The sequence below is a fragment of the Mobula hypostoma genome, chromosome 17 (genome assembly GCF_963921235.1).
Source record: "Mobula hypostoma chromosome 17, sMobHyp1.1, whole genome shotgun sequence".
Classification (NCBI taxonomy): Eukaryota; Metazoa; Chordata; class Chondrichthyes; order Myliobatiformes; family Myliobatidae; genus Mobula; species Mobula hypostoma.
Window position 1 is genome coordinate 277,663 of NC_086113.1, and position 27,950 is coordinate 305,612.

The window sequence follows — 27,950 nt, forward strand, 5'->3', positions numbered from 1 at the left end:
ATGATCAGAAAAAGACTGTAGACAGCAATTAGTTGATTTAACTTGCTAACAGGTTTATTCATAAATGGGAATGGTAACATTAGTTGTTTTTGATAAAGGACAAATGACACAGAAGCCTGAATAAATAACCTGAAATTACAAGTTCAAATTCTACTGCAGCAGATGGGAATTAAATCCCCTGACTAATTATCTTGCTGACAAATTAGTACCCTTAGTAGAAACATAGAAAACCTACAGCACATTACAGGGCCTTCAGCCCACAAAGTTGTGCTGAACATGTCCCTACCTTAGAAATTACCAGGCTTACCCATAGCCCTATAGAAACATAGAAAACATAGTGTTGAACATTTGGAAGCATCACTGAGGGTAGCAAGGGTACAGAACTTATTTTGGGTGGGTCCATCATCAAAAATGCCCACTTCAATACCACTGACACATCTGAGATTCTAGAGATCAATGCACCACCTGTGCTGGTTGTTCATTCCATACTCTCATGACCCTGAGTGAAGAAGTTTCCCCTAATGAGCCCCTTAAACTCTCTCACCTTTCACCCCTAACCTATGACCTTTGGTTGTAGTCCCACCCAATCTCAGAGGAAAAAGCCTGCTTGCATTTACCATATCTATACCCCTCAATTTTGTATACCTCTTAAAATTTCCTCTCAATCTTCTACGTTCCAGGGAATAAAGTCCTAGCACATTCAATCTTTCCTTATAACTCAGGTCCTCCAGACCCAGCAACATTCTTGTAAATTTTCTCCACAATCTTTTAATCTTATTTACATATTTCCTGCAGGTAATGACCAAAGCTGTACACAATACTCCAAATCAGGCCTCACACATTTCATACAACTTCCACAAAACATCCCATCTCCTGTACTCAATACTTTGATTTATGAAGGCCATTGTGCCAAAAGCTTTGTTTACGACTCTCTCCACCTATGATGCCACTTTCAACGAATTATGGACAGATATTCCCAGATCCCTTTGTTCCAGAGCACTCCTCAGTTCCCAGTCATTCACTGTGTAAAACCTACCCTGATTGGTCCTACCGAAGTGCAACAACTCGCACTTGTCTACATTAAATTCCATCTGCCATTTTTTCAGCTGATCCCGATCCCTCTACCAGCCACGATAGCCTTCCTCACTGTCCACTATCCCCCAATCTTGTGTCATCTGCAAATTTGCTGATCCAGATAACCACACTATCATCCAGATCATTGATATAGATGACAAACAACAAAAGACCCAGCACCGATCACCGCAACACTCCACTAGTCACAGGCCTCCAGTCAGAGAGGCAACCATCTACTTCCTCTCTCTGGCTTCTCCCACAAAGCCAACGTCTATTCCAGTTAACTACCTCATCTTGAATGCCAAGCGACTGAGCCTTCTCGACCAACCTCCCACAACCTCCCATGTAGAACCTTGTCAAATGTTTTGCTAAACTTCAGGTAGACAACATCCACTGCCTTGACTTCATCACTTTCCTGGTAACTTCCTCAAAAACTCTCTAAGATTAGTTAGACATGATCTACCACATATGAAGCCTTGCTAACTATCTTTAATCAGATATATATATCTGGTCCATTAGAAAACCCTCCAATAACTTTCCCACAACTGATGTCAGACTCACCGTCCTATAATATCCTGGTTTATGTTTCGAGCCTTTCTTAAACAGTGAAACAACATAGGCTAAACTCCAATCCTCTGATATCTCTCCTGTCGCTAAGGATGATATAAATATCTCTGCTAGGGCCCCAGCAATTTCTGCACTTGCCTCCTGCAGGGTCTGAGGGAAAATCTTTTCAGACCCTGGGGATTTATCCACCCTAACATGCCTCAGGACTGCAAACTTCTGTAATCTGTATAGGGTCCATGAAGTTGGTGCTGCTTTGCCTCATTTCTATAGACTTTGCGTCTGTCTCCAGAGTAAATACAGAATTTTTAAAAAATTATTTAAGATCTCCCCCATCTGTTTTGGCTCCACACATGGATTAACAACAAAATTTAGAAACAAAATTCACTCTGTACACTAACACCACCACCACCCATTCCTCTAAGGCGACACGTGACACACTACCACTTCAAATAAGATTTATTAACAATTTATTTGTTAATAACTGGGCATCAATGAAGCATTTTGGGCAGCTGGAACTACGTAAATGTATTCTACCACAATCTATAACCTTTTGAATCAGCAAATTCCTCATTGTGTAAGTTGAGGACCAAATCTGTTTTAAAATGCACAATAACATACAAGTAGCAGCATTAGGCATCTCTAAAAATGAGATTCCAACCTCAAAGTTCAACACAGGATTATATGGTCAATAATAGAGTTAAATAATCCCATAAGAAATGGATTAAAGTTGTTTGGTGTTGCCACAACCAGTTGTGAATGGTTGTGAACAATAGCCGATGGGAAAAAAACAGCCATGAACATCTCCATTCTCAGTAATGAAATTGTTAGGCTGGAAGTCACTTCCAGATGAAGATGTCAACTGGATAATCCATTTCAGCCTCCGCCCTAGGACTCCAATATCACAAAAGTCAGGCTTTAGCCAAGTGCATAAGATACAGCGCAAAACCATTAACTTGTCAGCTATAGTGCACAGTTTTGTGTTCCGGAATAAATTATATACGTAGTCAAGCTCTTCCAGATACAATACTGAAATCTGTAACAATATGGGGAAATTGTCCAAGCTGCATTACCTTTAAGAATGAAGAACAATGAAAACGCAGATTAACTACCATGCTTCAGGATATTCTCAATATTCAGCAAGTTAATGGATGGTGACATCTGCTGTGTCATTCGATGCTAATTATTCACTCATAATTGTTCAAACAATGCCAGGGTTAGGTTCCACTAGAAACACAAATTCAGGCTTTCTTATAGCTTGAAAAAGCTCAGTTGAAAGCTGACACTAAAGTAATTCACAGAAACATAAAAATCTACAGCACATTACAGGCCCTTCGGCCCACAATGTTGTGCCGACAGTCAATTCCTTTTGCTATCAGGAGTACTTGACGAATGTGACATCAAAGAGAGCTTAAATACCTCCCTAGATATTCATTCTCTTACCACCAAACCCCCTACCATCAACATCCTGGAGTCACCACTGACCAGAAACTTAAAATGATAATAAAACATGCAAACACTGACTCAAATAGCAGCCACACAACTCAAGTACCTCATGGCAACTGGCTGACCTCATAACCCCCACAACGTCTGCATAACCTAGTCGCCCACTTGTTTAAAATCTCAACCACTATCTATAGCAGACCCTTTGCCAAATGGTATTGGTCCATAGCATAAAAAAGTTCAGAATCCCTGATCTATAGCATATATTACATCATTTCCATATCCTGGTTGCATCAATTCACCAAGACTTCTTTGGCAATTCCTCCCAGACTCTATACCCCAAGGGCAGCACACACCATTTCCTACAAGTTTTTCTCCAAGTCACATTCCATCAGGCTGGAGGATATACAGTACATTGATCTTGCAAAAGTGATGGCTTTCAATGCTGGAATCTCCCCCCACATATGCCAACTTTGTCAGCACTTTCAACAAACAGGACAGGAATTTAATGTTTATTTTTGAGCAATCCAGATCTCAGAAACTAATAAAAACTCCTGGATAGCTACACATTAATTTAGCTTATCTGAGTCATGTTTTCCCATCTTCAAAACTTGGATTTTCAAGAGTAAATACTTGTCAGATTTGAATTGAAGTTCAGAAGCAATATTTAATTAAATATTTTAAATTAATGTATTAATTTCAGTTCTTACAATTAGTTTTATAAATGTTTAATAGGCTACCTGTTTTGCGCTGTAAATGTTTCCCTTTGACAATGAGGTCCAGTATGTACCACTCTGGTCAAGCCATGCCGAGATAAAGCGCCTTCTGTAAGTGCCATAGAACCAAAACTAGAAGGCTGAAGCAGCAAGGTTAATTAACAAAGTATATCAAATTATAAAATCTAATGTAGATTTTCAAAAATAATTGTTTTGCATGGCAATGTCCTTAATGTAATGCAGACTGTCACAATATAGTACCATGGAAAAGAGGAGACAATTCAGTGCTGCTAAGAGGATCTCAGATCTCAATACTAGTGATTAGCATAAAGGATTATAAAGATTACATTATTGACTTCACAAGGGTCAATGAATAGCACAGGGCAATTAACTGTACTGCTACATGATCAAAGGTGTTTAAGATGAGAGAAATATTGAATAAGTGCAAACACGAGAAAATTTGCAGATGCTAGAAATCAAAGCAACACGCACAAAATGCTGGAGGAACTCAGCAGGCCAGACAGCATCTATGGAAAAGAGTAAACAGTCATCATTTTGGGCCACGACCCTATATCAGGACTAGAAAAGGAGATGAGAAGTCACAGTAAGAAGGTGGGGGTGGGGGGGGGAGGAGAGAAAGAAGAACAAGGCGGTGGGTGATAGGTGAAACCGGGGGAGGGGTGTAGTACTTCTTCCTCCTCCCCTCCGCCCCATTCTTACTGGGAATTCTCATCTTTTTATCCAGTCCTGACGATGAGTCACAGCCCGAATCATTGACTCTTTACTATTTTCCGTAGTTGCTTTTATGTTAGCTCTGGCTTCCCTTGTCAGCCACAGTAAATAGTAACTTTGCCATTTGAGCATTTCTATGTTTTTGGAATACATCCATTTTTCCCAGAAACTCAAGGCACTTCTGCTCTGCTGTCATACCCGCCAGCATCTCCCTCCAATTTACTTTGGCCAACTCCTCTCTCATACCACTGTAATTTCTCATACCACTGTAATTTCTCTTACTCCACTGAAGTATTGCTACATCAGACTTTACTTTCTCCCTATCAAATTTCAAGTTGAACTCAATCATATTGTGATTACTGTCTGCCAAGGGTTCCTTTATCTTAAGCTCCCTAATTGCCTCTGGTTCCTTACCGAACACCCAGTCCAGTACAACTGATCCCCTAGTAGGCTCAACGACAAACTGCTCTAAAAAGCCATCTCGAAGGCATTCAACAAATTCACTCTCTTGAGATCCATTACCAGCTTGATTTCTCCCAATCTACCTGCATGTTAAAATCCCATGACTATCATAACATTGCCCTTTTGACATACCTTTTCTATTTCCCATTGTAATCTGTAGTCCACATCCCAGCTACTGTTTGGAGGCCTGTATATAACTGCCAGCAGGGTCCTTTTTCTCTTAAACACAAAATAATCTGCAGATGCTGGGATCAAAGCACACTCACAGCACGCTGGAGGAACTCGGCAGGTCGGGCAGCATCAGTGGAAACGATGAGTCGACGTTTCAGGCCGGATCCCTTCGTCAGGACAAACTGCTCTAAAAAGCCATCTTGTAGGCATTCAACAAATTCACTCTGACGAAGCGTTCCAGCCCAAAACGTCAACTCATCGTTTCCACTGATGCTGCCCGACCTGCTGAGTTCCTCCAGCGTGCTGTGAGTGTTCCTTTTACTCTTACAGTTTCTTAAGTCAACACATGTGTATTCAACATCTTCCTAATGATTTGATGCCATTCTTTACCAGTAGAGCCACTCCACCCTCTCTGCCGACTATCCTATCCCTCCAATACAATGTGTAACCTTGGGCATTCAGCTCTCAGCTATAACCATCCTTCTGCCACAATTCAGTGATGGCCACAACCTCACACCTGACAATCTGTAATAGTGCAACAAGATCATCCACCTTATTTCTTATACTCCGTGTACTGAGATATAACACTTTGAGTACTGAAATTGCCACCCTTTTTGATTCTGCATCCCTAATGCACTGTTTCTCACCCTGCTGGCTGCAATTTTGTCCTATCATCTGCCTGCCCTTCCTGACAGTCTGACTGAATGCTATCTTTGCTTTTTTTTAAACCATCTGTTCAATCCTGAGTCCCTTCACTCCAATTACCATCCCCCTGCAAAATTAGTTTAAACCCTCCCCAACAGCTCTAACAACCCTAGTTCCCCCACAGTTTCAGGTGTAACCTGTCCCTTTTGCCTCTTACCTCATGGTACACCGATGGTTTTGATAGGGATGGCACAGTAAAAGACCACACTTTGCTACATCCATCCTTATCCACAATCTCCTGGAAAACAATCAGAAACTTGAGACTTTGATAGAGATAACAATACAAATACAAGTGTAAGGAAACTATTTTAATTTAATCTTTGTGCTTAGTTCAAACAAATAGCTGAGTTCCAAAGCTAAAACAATAACTGATGTATAAACAAGAGAAAATCCGCAGTGTCTAGAAATCCGAGCAACACACACAAATTGCTGGAGGAACTCAGCAGCCCAGGCAGCAAACAAGATCAGAAATGTTTACCATCTCATGGAGACAACCCATGAATTACAAACTGCCACAAGCTTCTTTCATTTTGTACCACTCCACTTATAGCTTAAGTAAAAAACGGCACCTTATCATTCACTTCTCCATCACTTTCATAAGCATTGTGTTTGAACATTAAAAGGATCACTAAACTCCCCATGGTAATGAAGTGCATAAATACCCTTTTAATGCTATGATTCATAATGACAGCAATTCAACCCCTCTGCCATAGAAAATGGAAAACCTAAACTTTGGAGCCTCATTCCTTAAAGTAGTCAATTATCCGAAATTTTAATATCAAATATGATTTTGTTTTCAGTCTTGGATATAAACAGAACAATACCTACATCTCATGAAAGAGATGGCCTGAGAAGTCATGCTTCACCAAGATCTCAGAATGGACATAACATCTTGCACCATATAGTGCAAAATTAAAACTGACCAGTGGGTACCGAAAAAGGTCCAAACGATCAAATTATAAGATTCCCTATCCAATCAAGTTCTGGTCAACCGGTAGAACTTATACATTTTACCAAAAAAGTTATGATTGATTAAGTAGATCTTTCACATGACTATGTTGAACGCTGAGCAATTGAAAATACATTTCAAAGTCAGTATTTTTCAGTGTAGTGACCATGCTATACACTCAAAGTTACGAATGCAATGGCAATCATAGAAATGGCTAAACAATACTGCACACTATTCTGAGCTCTCAATCTGAAGTTGGCTATTGAAATGCATTACGTGTACTTTTTACCATTACGTACCAAGTTGTGCACCTTTTACCATTACATACCAAGTTGTAGATGCCCAGGAGAAGAGCCTCAATGCAGCCACTACTGTGCATGTCCCGTGCCAATACAACTGAAAGGTAGCTCCATATTAGTTCAGGAAGAAACTGTAAAGTGAATCTCTTGAGTTCAAACTCTCCGCTGCGATAAAATTCAAACAACTGGTGGCAAACTGGCTCCAACAACTGAAAGTAAAAGTCAAACATTAAAATATAGAAAAGTTTCTGGAAAATATCTATTTAATTTTGTATTTAAGATGAAGAAAATAGAGTAAAATCAACATCATGGCAACAGTAATGTTAAAATAAAAACTACAAGAAATCCTGGCCAAATATATCGTTAAGAAAAATATTACTTGTTGTAGTCTTATGTTAAAGGAGATATTTACAAATTTTTATATGGTGCCACTGTTAAAATGCACTAAGTTGTACGATGTCTGGTTGCTTAAGAACGTATTATAAAACACAATGAACTTTCAAAGCCTGTTGTGATTTCTATAGTACAACTTGTACCAAAAATATTCTTAGATTTTGGGTGGAATGGGAAGCCAATTATTACTTCCAGCTACTGTGGTTTGTATTTATACACTCAGTGGCCACTTTATTAGGTATACCTGTACATTAATACAAATATTTCATCAGCCAATCATGTGGCAGTAACTCAATGCATAAAAGCATGCAACCATGGTCAGGAAGATCAATTATTGTTCAGACCAAATGGAGGAGAAATATGAAGAAAAGTGACTATGACCATGAAATGATTTTTGGTGCCAGATGGAGTGATTTGAGTACCTCGGAAACTGCTGATCTCCTGGGATTTTCACACACAGCAGTCTCTAGAGTTTACACAGAATGGTGCAAAAAATAAAAACAAACAAAACAACCAATGAACATGGGTTCTGTGAGTGAAAATGCCTTGTTAATGAGAGAGATCAGAGGAGAACGGACAGACTGGCTCAAGCTAACAGGAAGGCAACAGTAATTCAAATTAGAGATTAGCTTTAGAAACATAGAAAATCTCCAGCCCAATACAAACCCTTCAGCCCACAATACCATGTCGAACATGTACTTACTTTAGAAATTACCTAGGGTTACCCATAGCCCTCTATTTTCCTAAACTCCATGTACCTATCCAGGAGTCTCTTAAGAGACCCTATCGTATCCACCTCAACCACCATTGCCGGCAGCCCATTCCACACACTCACCACTCTCTGCGTAAAAAACTTACTCCTGACATCTCCTCTGTACCTACTTCCAAGCACCTTAAACCCATGCCCTCTTGTGTTAGCTATTTCAGCCCTGGGAAAAAGCCTCTGATTATCCACATGATCTATGCCTCTTATCATCTTATACACCTCTATCAGGTCACTTCTCATCCTCCACCGCTCCAAGGAGAAAAGGCTGACTTCACCCAACCTATTCTCATAAGGCATGCTCCCCAATCCAGGCAACATCCTTGTAAATCTTCTCTGCACCCTTTCTATAGTTTCCAGTTCCTTCCTGTAGTGAGGTGACCAGAACTGAGCACAGTACTCTATATTGTATGCTTTATATTTGTCACATATAAAACATACAGTAAAATTGGTTTTGTGTCAACAACCAATACAGTCCAAGGATTATGAACAGCCCACAAGTGCTGCCAATTCGACTGAATTTTTCCCAATGCAAAACTTAATGACGACTATATTGTGGTTGATGTGATTATGCCAAATTTAGTACAAGTCCAATGTGGGTGACTGGTCCCAAAATTTAGAGTCATTTGGAGCCAAAGCAGGTTGCAGCTCTAAACCTCTGGCTAGACCATACTTTAGAGTAGCATTTTTAGTTCTGGTTGCCTCATTATTGAGCATCCCAATGGTGGCAATGACCAATACCAGAGGACCTCCTATTAAGGTGAGTGGAGGAAAGTTTAGAGAGATGTCGGTTTATGCGGAGTCTGGAATGCCCTGCAAGTGGTGCTAATAAGAGAATGATGTATTGTTGGGTCTGCAGCAGAAGCCAAAATATGCAGAGGGAGGCAGCTCAGGACTCATGCAACTAAGGTAGTGAGTAGACAGATTCTGCACCACAGAAAGGTGCCACACAACCAGATACGTTTGTGTTTTATAATCTGTTCATTGAGAAAATAGTAGAGGTACAAACATTGCAGAAGTCAAAGCAGATGGGCTCTGTGGGGGTGAAGTAGTCCTGCATTTATATAGTGGTTTTACTGTGAATATAAAACAGTCACAAGATGTTTCAGAGACCAATGCCGAAGTTCAAGGCAAAATAGACGAGTGAGCAAGAATGCCTAGATTTACAAAGGTTTGGCTTAACAGAGATAGAATGAAGTCACAAATGAAATTAAAAGGGAAATGCAGAGCATGTAGCCTAGAAAACAGAAGAATTAGAACACAACACCTACCTCATTGCGTGATTCACTAATGACTGCGTACAACTTCGAAACCAGAGTACTCTTGCAGTTTAAACTTGAAGCATAACTGCATATGGAGGTCTCAGGAAGCATCTGCATTAAAAGAAAAAGAGAGTAATTAGAACGTACTTTAAATGGCAGCTGTGTTAGACATAATACTGTAATAGCTAATAATATTAAAGAGGATACCAAAAGTAGCTTCACATACATAAAATGTAAAAGAGAGGCAGAAGTGGATATTGGACCACTGGAAAACGATGCTGGGGAGGTAGTAATAGGGGTGGGGGGGAGACAAGGAAATGGCAGGTGAACTAAATAAGTATTTTGCATCAGTCTTCACTGTGAAAGAAACTGGAAGACCAGAGGACTGGAAAATTACAAATGTCACTTCACTCTAAGAAAGAAGAGATGCAGAAGAAAGGAAATTATAGGCCAGTTAGTCTGACCTCGTTTTATTTTGTAATTTATTTTTTATTGAAATTCATTGTCAAACAAAACTTTCCATAAGATGATGTGGTTTCAGGGTATTTGGAAGCCATATGATAAAGTAGGCCACAGTCTGTATGGTTTCCTCAAGGAAAAATCTTGTCTGACAAATCTGTTGGAATTCTTTGAAATAGTAACATGCAGGGTAGACAAAAAGAGCAACACACACAAAATGCTGGAGCAGCTCAACGGGACAGGCAGCATCTATAGAAAAAAGTACAGTCAACGTTTCAGGCCAAAACGTTTCGGCAGGACTGGAGAAAAAAAGCTGAGGAGTAGATTTGAAAGGTGGGGGGAGGGGAAAGAAAACACCAGACGATAGGTGAAACTTGGAGGGGGAGGGATGAAGCAAAGAGCTAGGAAGTTGATTGTTGAAAGAGACAGGCCACGGAAGAAAGAAAAAAGGTGGGGGGGGGGGGTTGGCAGGGGAGAAGCACCAGAGGAAGGTGATGGGCGGGCAATGAAGTAACATGAGGGGGACAAAGGGTATGGGATTGGTGGGAGGGAGGGGGATGGAGGCATTACTGGAAGTTTGAGAAACCGATGTTCATGCCATCAGGTTGGAGGCTACCCAAACAGAATACAAGGTGCTATTCCTCCAACCTAAGTATGGCCTCATCACAACCGTGGAGGCGATGGATGGACATATGGGAATGGGAAGTGGAATTAAAATGGATGGCCACTGGGAGATCCTGCTTTCTCTGGCGGATGGAGTGTACGTGCTTGGTGAAGAGGTCTCCCAATCTATATCGGGTCTCACCAATATACAAGAAGCCACACAGGGAACACCAAACACAATATATGACCCCAAGAGACTCACAGGTGAAGTGTCGCCTCACCTGGAAGGACTGGTTGGGGCCCTGAATGGTGGTGAGGGAGGAGGTGTAGAGGCAGGTGAAGCGCTTGTTCCACTTGCAAGGATAAATGCCAGGAGGCACAGAGTGGGGAGAGACGAATGGACAAGGGAGTCGTGTAGAAAGCAATCCCTACAGAAAGCAGGAAGTGTCGGGTGGGGGGGAGAGAAGAGACGTATTTAGTGGTGGGATCCAGTAGGAGGTCCTGAAACTTCGACTGTACTCTTTTCCATAGATGCTTCCCAGCCTGCCAAGTTCCTCCAGCATCTTTGTGTATGTTGCTTGAATTTCCAGCATCTACAGATTTTCTCTTGTTTGTGATTAGACAAAAAGAGAATGCATTGATGTTGGAGAATCAATTGGATTTTCAGAAGGCCTTTGACAAGGTGCTACACAAGGCTGCTTAACGAGTTCATGGTATTACTGGAAAGATTCTAACATGGATAAAGCAGTGGCTGATTGTAGGAAGCAAAGAGTGGGAATAAAGGGAGCCTTTGTGGTTGGCTGCCAGTGACTAATGGTGTTCCACAGAGGTCTGTGTTGGGACTACTTCCTTTTACGTTATACATCAATGACTTGCCTAATGGAATTGACGGGTTTGTTGCAAAGTTTGCAGACGATATGAAAATAGGTGGAGGGACAGGTAGAACGGCTGCAAAAGGATTTAGACAGATTAGGAGAATGGGTAAATAAATGGCAGATGGAATACAGTGTTGGGAAGTGCATGGTCATGCTCTTTGGTAGAAGAAATAAAAGGGTAGACTATTTTCTCAATGGAGAGAAAATTCAAAAATCTGAGGTGCAAAGGGATTTGGGAGTCCTTGTGCAGGATTTCCGAAAGGTTAATTTGCAGGTCAAGTCTGTGGTGAGGAAGGCAAATGTAATGTTAGCATTCATTTCAAGAGGACTAGAATAGAAAAGGGTGTAACGTTGAGGCTTTATAAAACACTCCAATACTTGGAGCATTGTGAGCAGTTTTGGGTGCCTTATCTTCGAAATGATATGCTAAAACTGGAGAGGGTTCAAAGGAGGTGAATGAAAATGATTCCAGAATTGAATGGCTTATCATATGAAGAGCATTGGATGGTTTTGGGCCTGTATTCACTGGAATTCAGAAGAATGAGGGGTGACCTCATTGAAACCTATTGAATGGTGAAAGGTCTTGAAAGAGTGGATGTGGAGAGAGACGTCCTTTTAGAATGGAGATGAGGAGGAATTTCTTTTGCCACTGAGTGGTAAATCTGTGGAATGCATTGCCACAGATGGCCAGGGAGGGAAGGTTTTTATGAATATTTAAGGCAGTGGTTGATATATTCTTGATTGGTCAAGGCACGATAAAATATGGGGAGAAGTAGGAGATTGGGGCTGAAAGGAAAAATGGCTCAGTGATGAAGCAGCAGTGGAGTATCTTGACGGGCCAAATGGTCTAATTCTACTCCTATATCTTACCGTCTTACAAATACAGCTCAGTTACATGTGTGCCTTCATCACTACCACCAGAAAGAACAAGATTGCTGGAATCTTCTTGCCCACCAGCGGTACACTTAGAAACATTTCCATTGAAAATATATATCCAGATGCTGGAAAGTGAGCTGCCATTACACTTCACTAACTTTATGGTGCATGCATACAGTTAAAAGAACAACTACTTAATTACTTCTGGTATCTAAAGTTTTGCAGTTTGAGAATGCTTAACCACTCTTTACTTCTTACTAAACAAAATATTAAAATGTACAATTATTAATTCCAAAATCTTCTAAACAAGCTTCTACTTAAAGCAGAGACATTTTAGACAGGTTGAAATTGATCCATATGCTGGGTCTAGATCAGGGGTCGGCAACCTTTTCACCTCTGTGGGCCGGATTGCGTATTAATGAGCGGACGGTGGGCCAGATAAATGTCATAAAAAACTTGAAATATGGGAATTATCCATTTAAATACATCTAGTTATGTTTTGCCTCAAATTAATGAATAATGCATGCTAGAAAATCATTTGTGCTTAAGGTTGCCTACCCCTGGTCTAGATGCATGACTTTGTCAATTAAAAAATAACAGGAAAGTTTCTCACTTATGCTTTACAAAAATAAGTGAACAGCCTCTACCTTCAGCTTTAGTAAATATCTCCAAGCCTATTTACTGACACTTCACTTCATTTGAAAGATTTTGGTAGGTTCTGGTATTTTTGAGTTGCTGTTACAAATGGAAGTTGCTATTCCGTGTGCTGTACCCGAAAGAAAAATTACATTTAGCTCACACTCCCTGGTACTGAAGATCACAGTAACTGACCAGTGGATCATTGGAGGGAGCAAATTCTGCATGACTAAAGGCATTCAAAGTTATACGCCTCAGAAACAAGCCCTTCAGCCCCTTGTCCATATCACGGAGCACCCAACTACACTAATCCCATTTGGCCTGTTGCCTTCTATGCCTTGGCAATTCAAGTGCTTACTTTGATACTTAAATGTTTCAGGTCGAGTATTAGTGTCAGAGCACTAAAGGACAAAAACAGGCCCTTCGGTCCATCTAGTCAGTGCAGAACAGTTATTCTACCTAGTCCCATCTATATAGTTCTCCACACCCTTCCCATCCACTGTCCATCTTATCAACTGGGAATAATGTTGTTGTGTAGCTGAAGACTGACCTCAATATCACCCAAAACACCAAACTCTTCAACTGCTCTCTTATTAATCACACATCTCACTTTTACATCTACATAATTAATGCTGATAACATAAAGCGAGAACAGCAATTCTGATGTGATCAGCACACCTCTAATCACAGGCTTACATCTTAATTACCATCAAGATAGCAGATATGGCAACAAATTATTTTACTAATATTGAGGCAATTTTGTGTCTCAGCTGAAAACCACCCAGTAAAAATCAAGTTTGACATTGTGCTCTTGACATGAAATCCACAAAATTAACAACCTCGTCACAGGCAACACAGCAATGGCAGCAACTGCCAGACCACCAACCTATCCCTGCATATGGAACAATGTTAGTTCCTCGAGGAGAAACATTTGAACAATTTCCAAAATACTTTATAATCGCCAAACAACTGATACTAGAATGTACAATCATCACAGCAATATTTGATTCTGCGCTTTCCACTCCCTGGATTACAAATATTAAATATTAAAAATAGTAAAAATTAGTAAATATAAACATTTAAATTATAAATCATAAATAGAAAATAGAAAAATGGAAAGTAAGGTAGTGCAAAAAAACCGAGAGGCAGGTCCGGATATTTGGAGGGTACGGCCCAGATCCGGGTCAGGATCCGTTTAGCAGTCTATCACAGTTGGAAAGAAGCTGTTCCCAAATCTGGCCGTACGAGTCTTCAAGCTCCTGAGCCTTCTCCAATGCTAGCCAAATCAGATAATTACAGTAATACAGCACAGAAACAGGCCAATCATAAACAAGAAAAAGATCTAGCAAAATAGTAGTCGACTTTGAGCCGAAATCCTTTGGCAGGACCGGAGAAAACAAGCTAAGGACTAGATTTAAAGGGTGGGGGGAGGGGAGAGAAAAACGCAAGATGCTAGGTGAAACCTGGAGGGAGAAGGATGTAGTAAAGAGCTAGGAAGTTGACTGGTGAAAGAGACAGCAGGACATGGAATGAAGAAAAGGGAGGAGAAGCACCAGAGGGAGGTGATGGGTGGGCAAGGAGATAAGGTAAGAGAGGGGAAAGGGGATGAGAATTGGTAAAGGGGAGGGAGGATGGGAGGCATTATAGAAGTTTGAGAAATTGATGTCAATGATTTGGATGACGGAATTGATAGGTTTGCGGCCAAGTTTGCGAACGATATGAAGCCAGATGGAAGGGCAGGCAATGTTGAGAAAGCAGGGAGTCTGAAGAAGAACTTGGACAAATTAGGAGAATAGGCAAAGAAGTAGCAGATGAAATATATTGCAGGGAAATTCATGGTCATGACTTTGTAAAAGGAATAAAAGCGTAGATTATTTTCTAAGAAGAAAATTCAGAAATCAGAGTTGCAAAGGGACTTGGAAGTCCTTGTACAGGATTCCCTAAAGCTTAACTTGCAGACTAAGTCAGTGGTATGGAACGCAAATGTAAAGTTAGCATTCACTTTGAGAGGACTAGAATATAAAAGCAAAGATGTAATACTGAGGCTTTATAAAGCATTGGTCAGACTGCACTGGGAGGACTGTGAGTGGCTTTGGGCCCCTTATCTGAGAAGGATGTGCTGGCATTGGACAGAGTCCAGAGAAGGTTCATGAGAAATATTCCAGGAATGAAAGGGTTAATATACAAGGAGCATTTGATGGCTCTGGGCCTGCACTCACTGGAGTTCATTGAGGTGGGAGGATCTCACTGAAATCTATCAAATATTGAAAGGGCTAATAGAGTGAATATAGACAGGATGTTTCCTATAGTTGGGGAGGCTAGGGCCAGAATAGAGGGATGTCCATTTAGAACAGAGATGAGGAGGAATTTCTTTTGCTAGAAGGAAGTGAATTTGTGGAATTCATTGTTACAGATGGCTGTGGAGACCAAGTTATTGAGTATATTTAAAGTGTAGGCTGAAAGTTTCTTGATTAGTCAAGACTTTTAAGGGTAACGGGAAGAAGGCAGGAGAATGGGCTTGTGAGAAATAATGAATCTGTCATGGAATGGTGGAGCAGACTCGAAAGGCTGAATGGCCTAATTTGCTCCTATGTCTTATGGTCTAACTTTAAAGCCACTGTTAAGTTAATGGGTTGTATACAACTGTTTGTAATATATGGATGATTTACACTGACAAAATTTAAAGTTAAGTCTTGCACAATCCCCTGACAGCATACATTATATTGTGGTTATTTTTGCATCTGTCTCAGGGTTTGCCAGTGATATTCACTTCTTGTTTAATGCTTCACTGACAACCTTGGCGGCTCTTACAATTTTAAAATTGAGTAAATGTGAATACTGACTGATAAATGCATGAACACAGGCAGCAACAACAGTTATTTTTAAACTATTCACTGATAGAATAATATGCATATTCAATGTGATAACTAATAGTTCATATTCACTACTATTTAAATAAACACTGGAAGTTTATTGACAATAAACTAACACAATATGTAAATGAAGAAAATAAACTGCACACATTAGTCAATAAATTCTCAACATATTTGACACTTTAGTAACTTTGGAGAAATATGCACATTCAAAATGGCCACCAATTATAAACTTTCATGATGCCTTCACTCCCTTGTCATTCACGTCACTGACATTACCAGCTGTCCTAACTGATACATCTTTCAGATTGCTGACAACAATTGCATAGTCTTTAATTATTTCATAAACTACCTATTGAATAAATTCATTTGTCCAAAACAACCAAACTGATGGAAAAGGTACCTTGAACTCCGAGAGCCATTCCTCCACCACCCGTTTATCTGCTGCCAACATCTTCTCACATCCACAATGTAATCTTTAAAAGGACATGTCAGGATTAGAATCACATCTTCAGAAACAGTTACAATTTAATTCATAATCCAGAAAAAAACATCTGTCTTTATATTTTATGATAATTGAGATAATTTGTGCAGCGACCAATCAACAGAGAGGGAGTCCATAAAAAGAACTAAGTTTTCAATTTGGTCCACAAGCAAGGTTTAAAAGTTGGTAAAAATAGGACAGTTTGTTAGGTGAACGCATGAGAAACTGGTGCCGGGGCAGGGGTTTAGATTTATGATTCATTGGGATCTCTTCTGGGGAAGGCACAACTTGTACAAAAGGGATGGGTTACACCAAGGCATCTATTAAGAGTTGTTTGGGAAGTTTTAAACTAATTTGGCAGAGGGATGGGAACCACAGTGATCGTACTGAGGATGAGGTAGTTGGTTTAAAACAAAGGAAATCTGAAACGAGACTCTTAGCAAGGAGAAGCTGATGATAGGGCAAAATTGCAGCCAACAGGTTGAGTTGCAATGTAAAAGGTAGACAACTGAAAAAGGTGAATACAGCACTGAAGGTGTTATTTTTGAATGCGCTCAGAACTTGGAATAAGGTAAATAAACTTGTAGCACAGTTACAGATTGGCAAGTATGATGTTGTAGGGATCACTGAATCATGGCTGAAAGAAGATTATAGCTGGGAGCTTAATGTCCAAAGATACATATTGTATGAAAAAGACAGCCAGAAGGCAGAATTGGTGGTGTAGCTCTGTTGTAAAAAATGATATCAAATCATTACAAAGAGGCGAAACAAGGTCAGAAAGAGTTGAGTCGTGGTAAAGCCAAAAGAACTGCAAGGGTAAAAACCACCTGTTGGAAGTTATATACAGACCCCCAAACAATAGTAAGGATGTGGTCTACAAACTGCAATGGGAGATAGAAAATCCATCTCAAAAGGGCAATATTACAATAGTCATGGGGGTTTCAATATGCAGGTAACTGGGAAAACCAGGTTGGTGCTAGATCCCAAAGGGGGATTTTTTAGAATGGCTCGGAGGTGGCTTTTTTGAGTAACTCGTATTGAACCCACTAGAGGATTGGCTATTCTGGATCGGATATTGTGCAATGAACTGGAATTGATCAGACAGCTTGAGGTAAAAGAACCCCTAGGAGCAAGTGATCATAATATAATCAAATACACCCTGAAACTTCAGAAGCACAAGCTAAAGTCAGATGTATCACTATAACAGTGGAGTAAAAGGAATTTAAGGTGGCATGAGAAAGGAGTTGGCCAAAACAGATTGGAAAAGACCTCTGGCAGGGATGAAGGCACAGCAGCAATGGGTGAGATTTTTGGAAGCAATTCTGAAAGCAGAAGATATATACATCACAAAAACGAAGAAGAATTCTAAAGGCAAGACGACACAACTGTGGTTAACAGAGGTCAAAGCTAACATAAAAGCCAAAGATACAGCATATGATAGAAAAAAGGTGAGTGAGAAGTTACAGGTTTGGGAAGCCGTTTAAGAAAAAACAAAAGAAGGCAACTAAAAGAGTCACCAGGAAGGAAAAGATGGAATACAAAATTAAATGGCCCAATGATATTAAAAGGGGATACCAAAAGTTTCTTCAGATACATAAAGTGTAAAAGAGAGGCAAGAGTAGATATCAGACCACTGGAAAACAATGCTGGCAATGTGGATGAACTGAATAAGTATTTTTACACCAGTCTTCACTGTGGAAGACACTAGCAACACAGTGGAAGTTCCAGGGGTCAGAAGTGTGTGACGTTCCCATTAGGAGGGAAAGTGAAAGGCTGAAGCTAGGCAAGTCACCTGGACAAGGGTGACTACACCCAGCGTTCTGAAAGAAGTGGCTAAAGAGAGTGTGGAGGGATTAGTAATGATCTTTCAAGAATCACTAGATTCTGGAATGGTTCCGGAAGACAGGAAAATTGCAAATGTCAGTCCACTCATCAAGGAGGGAGAGAGGCAGACAAAAGGAAATTATAGGCCAGTTAGTCTAACCTCAGCGGTTGAGAAATGTTGGAATCAATTGTTAAGGATGTGGTTTCAGGGTACTTGGAGGCACATAATAAAACTGGCCATAGTCATTATGGTTTCCTCAAGGGAATATCTTGCCTGATTTGATTGGGAGAAGTGCACAGACGCAGCAGTTTGTTATTGCAAAAGGCCACTGAGAAGGTTCCCAGATAAAAGGGAGGCATGCCTAGCAGTGCAGTCGTCAGAGTAGCGCGAGTTAGAGTAGTAGGGCTTTGGCTCATCGGGGCTTCAGCGAGGACAGACTAGGCAAGGTAAGGAAGTTAGTTACTTTCATCAACACACATCGAAGTTGCTGGTGAACGCAGCAGGCCAGGCAGCATCTCTACGAAGAGGTACAGTCGACGTTTAAGCTGAGGCCCTTCGTCAGTCCTTGGAGTACTCTGTCCAGTTCTGGTCGCCTCACTATAGGAAGGATGTGGAAGCATTGGAAAGGGTACAGAGGAGATTTACCAGGATGCTGCCTGGTTTAGAGAGTATGCATTATGATCAGAGGTTAAGGGAGCTAGGGCTTTACTCTTTGGAGAGGAGGAGGATGAGAGGAGACATGATAGAGGTGTACAAGATAATAAGAGGAATAGATAGAGTGGATAGCCAGTGCCTCTTCCCCAGGGTACCACTGTTCAATACAAGAGGACGTGGCTTTAAGGTAAGGGGTGGGGAGTTCAAGGGGGATATTAGAGGAAGGTTTTTTACTCAGAGAGTGGTTGGTGCGTGGAATGCACTGCCTGAGTCAATGGTGGAGGCAGATACACTAGTGAAGGTTAAGAGACTACTAGACAGGTATATGGAGGAATTTAAGGTGGGGGCTTATATGGGAGGCAGGGTTTGAGGGTCGGCACAACATTGTGGGCCGAAGGGCCTGTACTGTGCTATACTATTCTATGTTCTATATCCTCGTCCATGTCTCTCAGTGCAGGACAAGCACAGAAAATTCACCCTCCTTCAGTTTCAATCACCATTGTTTGAAGTTTGAGCTTCTTCGTGTTGAGTTTCAACACCAAGAAACTCAACACAGTGGCACAGAAACCCCACTGCCAACTAGCGTTTTGGCGGTGAATTGCAGAGCAATGCAGACACACACCAACGCACAAGGATAAACGTTCACAACGGCGTAGCCCACTTGCATAGGCTACAGCATAAGCTAGTACGCACAAGTATAAATCAGCCTTAAGAAAGTAGCATAACAAAGGCGAAGCAGGTGGTTTTTAGGATTCAGAACTCGAGTATTCCTATATTTTCGAACTAGCATATTTCTACACCGAGTCAACAGAAACGTCCATCTTTATTTTAGCTAATCTTCCCCTACAGCACTGAGTCCCTTAAAATTGACGGGAAGAGAACCAACTTTTCTTCCCCACCCACCTCTCCCTCCACGTAACCTGCCACGAGGTAAATCATTGTGGAAACTGAAAGAAGCTCTCTGACCCTACTGAGAGTCCAATGAAAAGCATGTTCAAAGATACTTACCATTTATCATTCAGTATTTTTGAGCTTGTGTTTGACTGTGTGTGGCAAAAATAGTTAAATGCTGGCAAATGCAAAACCAGCAAATAGCAGACCATTACTTCCACTGAAGCTGATTTTAATATAAGCAAGAAAGTCTAATTTCAACCATAACCCCAAAGTTAAATTTAGTCAAATTTCAAAATGTTAAAAATCAGTTATTGCTTATTTGCATAGCAAAGATGGCAGCACGTTCAGACACAGTGGCCTCTCTGGGGCTAACAAAAGGTGTCTGTCTTACTATCTCTCTTACTATCTCTTCTTTCAGTTAGTCCTGACGAAGGGTCTCAGCCCGAAATGTCGACTGTATCTCTTCCTGGAGATGCTGCCTGGCCTGCTGCGTTCACCAGCAATTTTGTGTGTCTTTTTTAAACTTTTATTACAATCGCAAGACAATGCTGGACATGGAAGCACGTAAAGTACTGCAGGTCAATCCCATCAGCAAGCTGCTCATTGGCGGAGGAGCTAGATTTAGTATGGACTGTGTTACTGCCTGCTACAGGAAGGCATTGAAGGCATCGGAGTCGGTGCTCGAAAGTGGTGGGCAGTCCAACAGTGATTAATTGTCTTGGACATTTCTCTTGCAATTGCAAGACCCTAATGGACATTGGTAATGTAAAACACAGCAAGTCCATTTCCCTTGTTTATTGTCGAGGCAGACGGCAGGGGAGCTACTTGGCCTCGGTTTTAGCGAGAACTAGGCCTCAAGCCACACACATGCCTGTTGAGTGTTCTGTTGATACAGAAGAAGAGATGCTGGAGGCAGTGTCACGCTTCGTCCATGCTGGATTAGGGGCTGGCCGTTTCTGTCGATGCTGCCCTCCAGTATTCACTCAATGGAAAACAAGCTGGATTGAGTGCACGGACTATGGACTGCCGAGAACTGCTTATTCTTGCCAACAACACCCATGCACCATCAATTTACAGGACATCTTACTCGGAGACTTGAGTTATTTTATTGATTGACTATGTTTACTTCGTATCTTATATGTGCTATTTGTGCCTTGTGCACAATGCTAGACACTAAGCACTTAACGTACTAGAGGTCTATCCCATCAGCAAGCTGCCCACAGTATTTTTGAAGCTCTTCGCCCTTTTTTGTAGCCAGACAAGCATATAGCAATAGTGGCTTCAGTTTTAATTTGAAATAATACAACCAACAATCAGATTGGAATACGGCTTTCTGATATGAAGTGTAAAGTCCAATTTTAACTGTGTTCTATGTATTTTGGGTAAGCTTCGTCAATTACTGTTACAATTCTGGATTTAGTAATTCAATTTGACTTGATCTCAGGAAAACAGTGAGTTAACACACAAGAGACTTTACTTGACTTGCTGAGTTCCTCGAGAATTTTAAATGTGTTGATCCAGTTAATGAGCAAATAGTTTATTTACCTTTAGTGTTATTAACTGTAGGGATGGGTTTTGAAGCACTTACAGATCCATCACATCATTTCAAATACATTCTTAATTGGAGCAGATTGAAATCAAAACATGTACCACACAATTTCACAGAAAACGGCTAGAAAAACTTGTAACTGTCAGCTAAGGTCAGAATTCTTTACAATTATGCTTTCAATTTTTATCTTGCGCAATCACGCAGCCTCTGCTCAAAGAGGCACCTCAAATATCAGGCAATGTTTTTACAAACGTATATATCATCCTGCCATGCATCAATTATTAATGCAATTTCCTTTTTAAGCTTCCTGCATTAACATTTGTATTAACATTATACTGAGCAAAACAACTACCAAAATCCAATATTTAAATATTTAGCGAGTCAAAAAGGAACTGCAACAGAGTAAGTGGATGTACAAATATTTAAAATCAGAGCAAAAAATATAAAGTAAAAATCTGCTCTTGTTCATATTCTTATTCCTTGGCTATGTTCATTTAAAATAACTGCTCTCCTTTTTGAATAGCTATAGTACTATATAGGAAAGAGAATGTAAATGAAATTATTCATCCTTTTGTTATAACCATGTAAAGATGCAATTTCAGCAGCCAACAGTATCCAAAATGTTATCTTCACAAGTACAGGTGTCCCCCGCTTTTTGAACGTTCGCTTTACGAAACCTCACTGTTACAAAAGACCTACATTAGTACCCTGTTTTCGTTAACAGAAGGTGTTTTCACAGTTACAAAAAAAGCAGCGCGCAATAAAAGGCAGCGTGCGCCCCAAGCAGCCGCTCTCCCCCCGGATTCGGTATGGCATTCTCGCCAGCATTGCTTAAACACGTGCCGGTGAGCAGCCGTTAGCAAGATGAGTTCTAAGTTATCAGAAAAGCCTGAAAGAGCTCGTAAGGGTGTTACACTTAGTGTAAAACTAGACATAATTAAGCGTTTTGATCGTCGTGAATGAAGTAAGGACTAAGTGAGTTTGGTTTGTGGAAGCTGACGAAGATGACGTTGAAGAGGTTTTGGCATCCCATGACCAAGAACTGATAGATGAAGAGCTGATGCAATTGAAAGAGGAAAGGATAACAATCGAAACCAAATGAGTAATGATAAAGTACAACTTTAATTTTGAAAGGGTACGTAGGTTTAGGGGATATTTGCAGGATGGTTTGAGTGCTTACAAAGAACTGTATGATAGAAAAATGCGTGAGGCTCAGCAGTCAAGCAAGCCTTCCACATCAGCCACAGCAGACGACGAACCTCAACCTTTGACATCGAGGCAGGCAGTCATAGGAGAAGATGACCTGCCTGCTCTAATGAAAACAGATGACGATGAGATGACACCCCAGTGTCCCACCACTCCAACACCCCGGCCGTGGACAGATACCAATTCGCGGAGAATGCAGCGGTAGCCAGGAGGCACACAGCGCATCTTAAAGAAAATAAAAGCCAAAATAAAAATGCTAATTAATTACATGTCGGGCGGGACCTAATTAATTAGCTTGTTTATTTCGGCTTTTTTCTTAAAGATGTGCTGTGTGCCTCCCAGCTACCGCTGGACCCCTGTATGCTTCGCGGCAACATATCAGGTCGCTGCCCGAAGGGTGGGGGCCACTGCACTACCCCAACCTCCGACTCAGCTTAACACACCACCATCAGTGTGCTCGACGCCGTCCCAATTCCAGTAAGTGATACTACACTGTACATAATTTTTACTTTATATCAGCTGTGTATTTTTACATGTTATTTGGTACGGTTTGGCAGCTTCATAGCTTAAAGGTTACTGGAGAGTGCTTGCGCCGTGTTTTTGCCGACGGCACTTGCATGAGATTTTCGCTATGGAGAACAGTTCAGGCAATGATTGTGGAAAAGTATTTCTACTTTATAAAAGCTGTGTATTTATCATATCATTCCTGCTTTTACTATATGTTACTGTTATTTTAGGTTTTATGTGTTATTTGGCATGATTTGGTAGGTTATTTTTGGGTCTGCGAATGCTCACAAAATTTTCCCATATAAATAAATGGTAATTGTTTCTTCGCTTTACAACATTCCGGCTTACAAACCGTTTCATAGGAACGCTCTACCTTCGGATGGCGGGGGAAACCTGTAACAAACTTGGATACAATCAAAATGACCACAAATCAGAAGGTACGTTAAAATTTCTTACTTTGGAAATTCATGTAAACGTCAGCACATTTCGCTGTTAAGTTCCACCAAATTCAAGACTCCTGTGCAAATCTATAAGTTCCAAACTTGCCAGCCAAAAATTCCCCGACTGCGTAACAGACATGTGACGATTTCTCAGCAGTTACATTGCAGGAAAACCACCAGTTAAACCTGGTGCTGGAAGACTGTACCTATTAATTTCAAAGAGGAGGATCCAAAAGATATATAGTCCCATTTTCTGCAAACCAGGGACTGGTTATTAAGGCAGAAAAGCTCAATATCCATTGAGGGGACATGACTGAAAGTCCAAATTGCTTCAATCATTTTTAGATATAATTCTCATGCGTTTGGAAACAGACAAGAGCAATTCTTTCTTAATTTTGTTCTGCACAATGCCCCCCCCCCCGTGCACGTTTTTGTACTGTGCATACACGCTAGGAGGGAAAACAGTTTACAGGTTAAAGAGACTAATTCACGTTAAGAGGCTAATTGCTAATTCATTCATTCCTTTGTCTTAATGAAGTAACTGAAAAACATTTTAGTTTATAAGACTGGAACATATGAGAAAATGCCATTTAGCCCATCAAGTCTGCTCCGCCATTCAATCATGGCTGATACTTTTTTTTTCCCCTCCTCAGCCCCACACCTCTGCCTTCTCCCCATAACGTTTGAAGCCATTTCCAGTCAAGAACCTGTCAAGCTCTGCCTTAAATACACCCAATGACCTGGCTTCCACAGTTGCCTGTAGTAATAAATTCCACAAATTCACCACCGTTTGGTTATAGAAATTTCTCTGTAGCTCTGTTTTAAATGGGTGCCCCTCTACCCTGAGGCTGTGACCTCTTGTCCTAGACTCCCCAATATGGGAAACATCTTTTCCACATTTACTCTGTCTACGCCTTTCAACATTTGAAAGGTTCCAATGAGATCCCACCTCATGCTACGAAGTTCCAGCGAGTACAGACCCAGAGCCATCAAATATTCCTTGTATGATAACCCTTCCATTGCTGGAGCCATCCTTGTGAACCTCCTCTGAACCCTCTCCAATCCCAGTATATCTTTTCTTAGATGAGGAGCCCCAAACTGCTCACAATACTCAAGGTGAGGCATCATAAGTGCCATATAAAGCCTCAGCATCACATCCCTGCTCTTATATTCTCGACCTCTTTATAGGAATGCTAACATTGCATTTGCCTTCCTCACCACTGACTCAACCTGCAAGTTAACCTTTAGGGTGTTCTGCACAAAGACTTCCAAGTTCCCTTGCACCTCAGATTTTTGGATTTTATTCCCATTTAGAAAATAGTTTGCACATTTATTTCTACTACTGAAGTGCATGACATTGGATTTTCTAACATTTTATTTCCCATTCTCCTAATCTGTCTAAGTCCTTCTGCAGCCTTCCTGTTTCCTCAATACCACCTGCCCCTCAACCAATCTTTGTATCATCTGCAAACTTGGCGACAAAGCCATCTATTCCATCATGTAAATCATTTATATACAACATAAAAAGAAATGGTCCTAAAACTGACCCTGCAGAACACGATGTCACAGGCAGCCAACCAGAAAAGGATCCTTTTATTCCCACTCACTGCCTCCTACCAATCAGCCAATGCTCTAAACATGCTAGCAGCTGTCCTGTAAAACCATGGGCTTTCTAATCTGGTAAGCAGCCTCATGTGTGGCACCTTGTCAAAGGCCTTCTGAAAGTTCAGATAAACAACATCCACTACATCCCCTTTATCTAGCCTACTTGTAATCTCCTCAAAGAATTCCAACAGGTTCGTTAGCCAAGTTTTTCCCTTAAGGAAGCCATGCTGAATTTGTCCTATCTTGTCCTGTCTCACCAAGTATTCCATAACCTCACCCTTAACAATTGACTCCAGCATCTTCGCAACCACGGAGGTCAGGTTAATTGGTCTATAATTTCCTTTCTGCTGCCTTCATCCTTTCTTAAAGAGTGGAGTGACATTTGTAATTTTCCAGTCCTCTGGCACCATGCCAGAGTCCAATGATTTTTGAAAGACAATTACTAATGCCACCACAATCTCTACCACTACCTCTTTCAGAACCCTAGGGTGCAGTTCATCTGGTCCGGGTGACTTTTGTACCCATAAGTCTTTCTGCTTTTTGAGCACCTTCTCCCTTGTAATAGTAACTGCACTCACTTCTCGTCCCTCAACCCTTCAACATCTGGTACACTGCTAGTGTCTTCCACAGTGAAGACTGATGCAAAATACTCATTTAGTTCATCTACCTTCTCCTTGTCCACCATCATTATTTCTCTCAAACAACAGGAATTCTGCAGATGCTGGAAATTCAAGCAACATACATCAAAGTTGCTGGTGAACGCAGCAGGCCAAGCAGCATCTATAGGAAGAGGTGCAGTCATCAGGACCCGAAGGGTCTCGGCCTGAAACGTCGACTGCACCTCTTCCTATAGATGCTGCTTGGCCTGCTGCGTTCACCAGCAACTTTGATGTATGTTGATCATTATTTCTCTGGCCCCTTTTCCTCATGGTGCTATATCCATTCTCATCTCTCTTATTTTTTGAAATATTTGAAAAAGCTTTTATTATCCACTTTGATATTGTTTTCTAGCTTGCTTTCATATTTCATCTTTTTCTTCCTAATGATTCTTAAGTCGCTTTCTATGGGTTATTAAAAGCTTCCCAATCCTCTATCTTCCCGCTAATTTTTGTTTGTTGCATGCCCTCTTGTTTGCTTTTACATGAGTTTTCACCTCCCTTGTCAGCCACGGTTGTATTGTTTTGCCATTTGAGTATTTCTTTGTTTTTGGAATACATCTATCCTGCATCTTACTAATTTTTCCCAGAAACTCACGTCATTGCTGCTCTGCTGACATCCCTGCCGGCATCTCCTTCCAATTTACTTCGGGCAACTTCTCTCTCATGCCACTGTAACTTCCTTTATTCCACTGAAATACTGCTAAGTCAGACTTACTTTCTCCTCATCAAATTTCAAGTTGAACTCAATCATTTTGGTTGTACCATGGAGAGCATTCTGACAGGCTGCATCACTGTCTAGTATGGAGGGGCTACTGCACAGGACCGAAAGAAGCTGCAGAAGGTTGTAAATCTAGTCAGCTCCATCTTGGGCACTAGCCTACAAAGTACCCAGGACATCTTTAGGGAGCAGTGTCTCAGAAAGACAGTGGCCATTATTAATGACGTCCATCACCCAGGGCATGCCCTTTTCTCACTGTCACCATCAGGTAGGAGATACAGAAGCCTGAAGGCACACACTCAGCGATTCAGGAACAGGTTCTTCCCGTCTGCCATCCAATTCCTGAATGGACTTTGAAGCTTTGGACACTACCTCACTTTTAAAATATACAGTATTTCTGTTTTTTGCACATTTTTAAAAATTCTATTCAATAGATGTAATTGATTTACTTGTTTATTTATTATGTTTTATTTTTTTTTTTTTTTCTCTCTCTGCTAGATTACGTATTGTATTGAACTGCTGCTGCTAACAAATTTCATGTCACATGCCGATGATAATAAACCTGATTCTGATCACTGTCTCCCAAAGGTTCCTTTACCTTGAGCTCCCTAAATTCCCTAATCACTTCCAGTTTATTGCATAACAGCAAGCCAGTATAGCTGATCCCATAGTAAACTCAACAACAAACTGCTCTAAAAAGCTGTCTTAAAGGCATTCAACAAATTCACTTGAGACCCATTACCAACCTGATTTTCCCAATCTGCATGTTAAAATATCCCATGACGATCATAACATTGCCCTATTGCCATGCCTTTTCTATTTCCCGCTGTAATCTGTAGTCCACATCTCCTAGCTACTATTCGGAGGCCTGTATATAACTGCCAGAGTCCTTTTGCCCTTGAAGTTTCTTAACTCAACCCTCAAGGATTCAACATCTTCCAATCCGGAGCCACATCTTCCTAATGATTTGATGCCATTCTGTATTAGCAGAGCCACACCACCCCCTCTGCCGACTATCCTACCCCTCCAATACAATAGGAAACTTTGGACGATCTGCTCCCAACTACAACCATTCTTCAGCCACAATTCAGTGATGGCCACAGCATCATACCCGACAATCTGTAAAAGTGCAATAAGAAAATCCACCCTATTTCTAATACTCCGTGCATTGAGACATAACACTTCGAGTACTGTATTTGCTACCCTTTTTGATTCTGCATCCCTAATGCACTGATATTTTGCCATTTGAGTATTTCTTTGCTGGCTGCAATCTTGTCCTATCATCTGCCTGTCCTTCCTGACAGTCTGTCTGCATGCTATCTCTATCTTTGTTTTTTTTTAAACCATCCATCCTATCCCAATTCCTTTCACTTAAGTTCCCATCCACCTGCCAAATTAGTTTAATTGTCCCCAACAGCTGTAACAAACCTACCCACGAGAACATTGGTCCCCCTCGGGTTCAGGTGCAACCCATCCCTTTTGTACAGGGTATACCTCCCCCAGAAGAGATCCCAATGATCCAAGAATCTGAAGCCCTGCCCCCTGCCCCAGCTT

General features: G+C 41.0%; 1 protein-coding gene across 6 annotated transcripts in view; it reads right to left on the reverse strand.

Moving 5' to 3' along the window:
• hycc1 (hyccin PI4KA lipid kinase complex subunit 1) overlaps positions 1-27,950 on the reverse strand; it is a 118,137-nt gene that overhangs the window by 75,102 nt on the left and 15,085 nt on the right. For 3 of the 6 annotated variants that reach the window (XM_063069400.1, XM_063069401.1, XM_063069405.1), the window contains 5 exons: positions 16,259-16,331; positions 9,543-9,644; positions 7,145-7,324; positions 6,025-6,105; positions 3,822-3,937 (listed from right to left, as the gene is read on the reverse strand). In XM_063069400.1, coding sequence (XP_062925470.1) covers positions 3,822-3,937; positions 6,025-6,105; positions 7,145-7,324; positions 9,543-9,644; positions 16,259-16,309 — 530 coding nt within the window. In that variant the 5' untranslated portion in view covers positions 16,310-16,331. Of the gene's footprint in view, positions 1-3,821; positions 3,938-6,024; positions 6,106-7,115; positions 7,325-9,542; positions 9,645-16,258; positions 16,332-27,950 lie in introns of those variants that run through there. The other 3 variants (XM_063069402.1, XM_063069403.1, XM_063069406.1) reach the window with 3 other exon arrangements.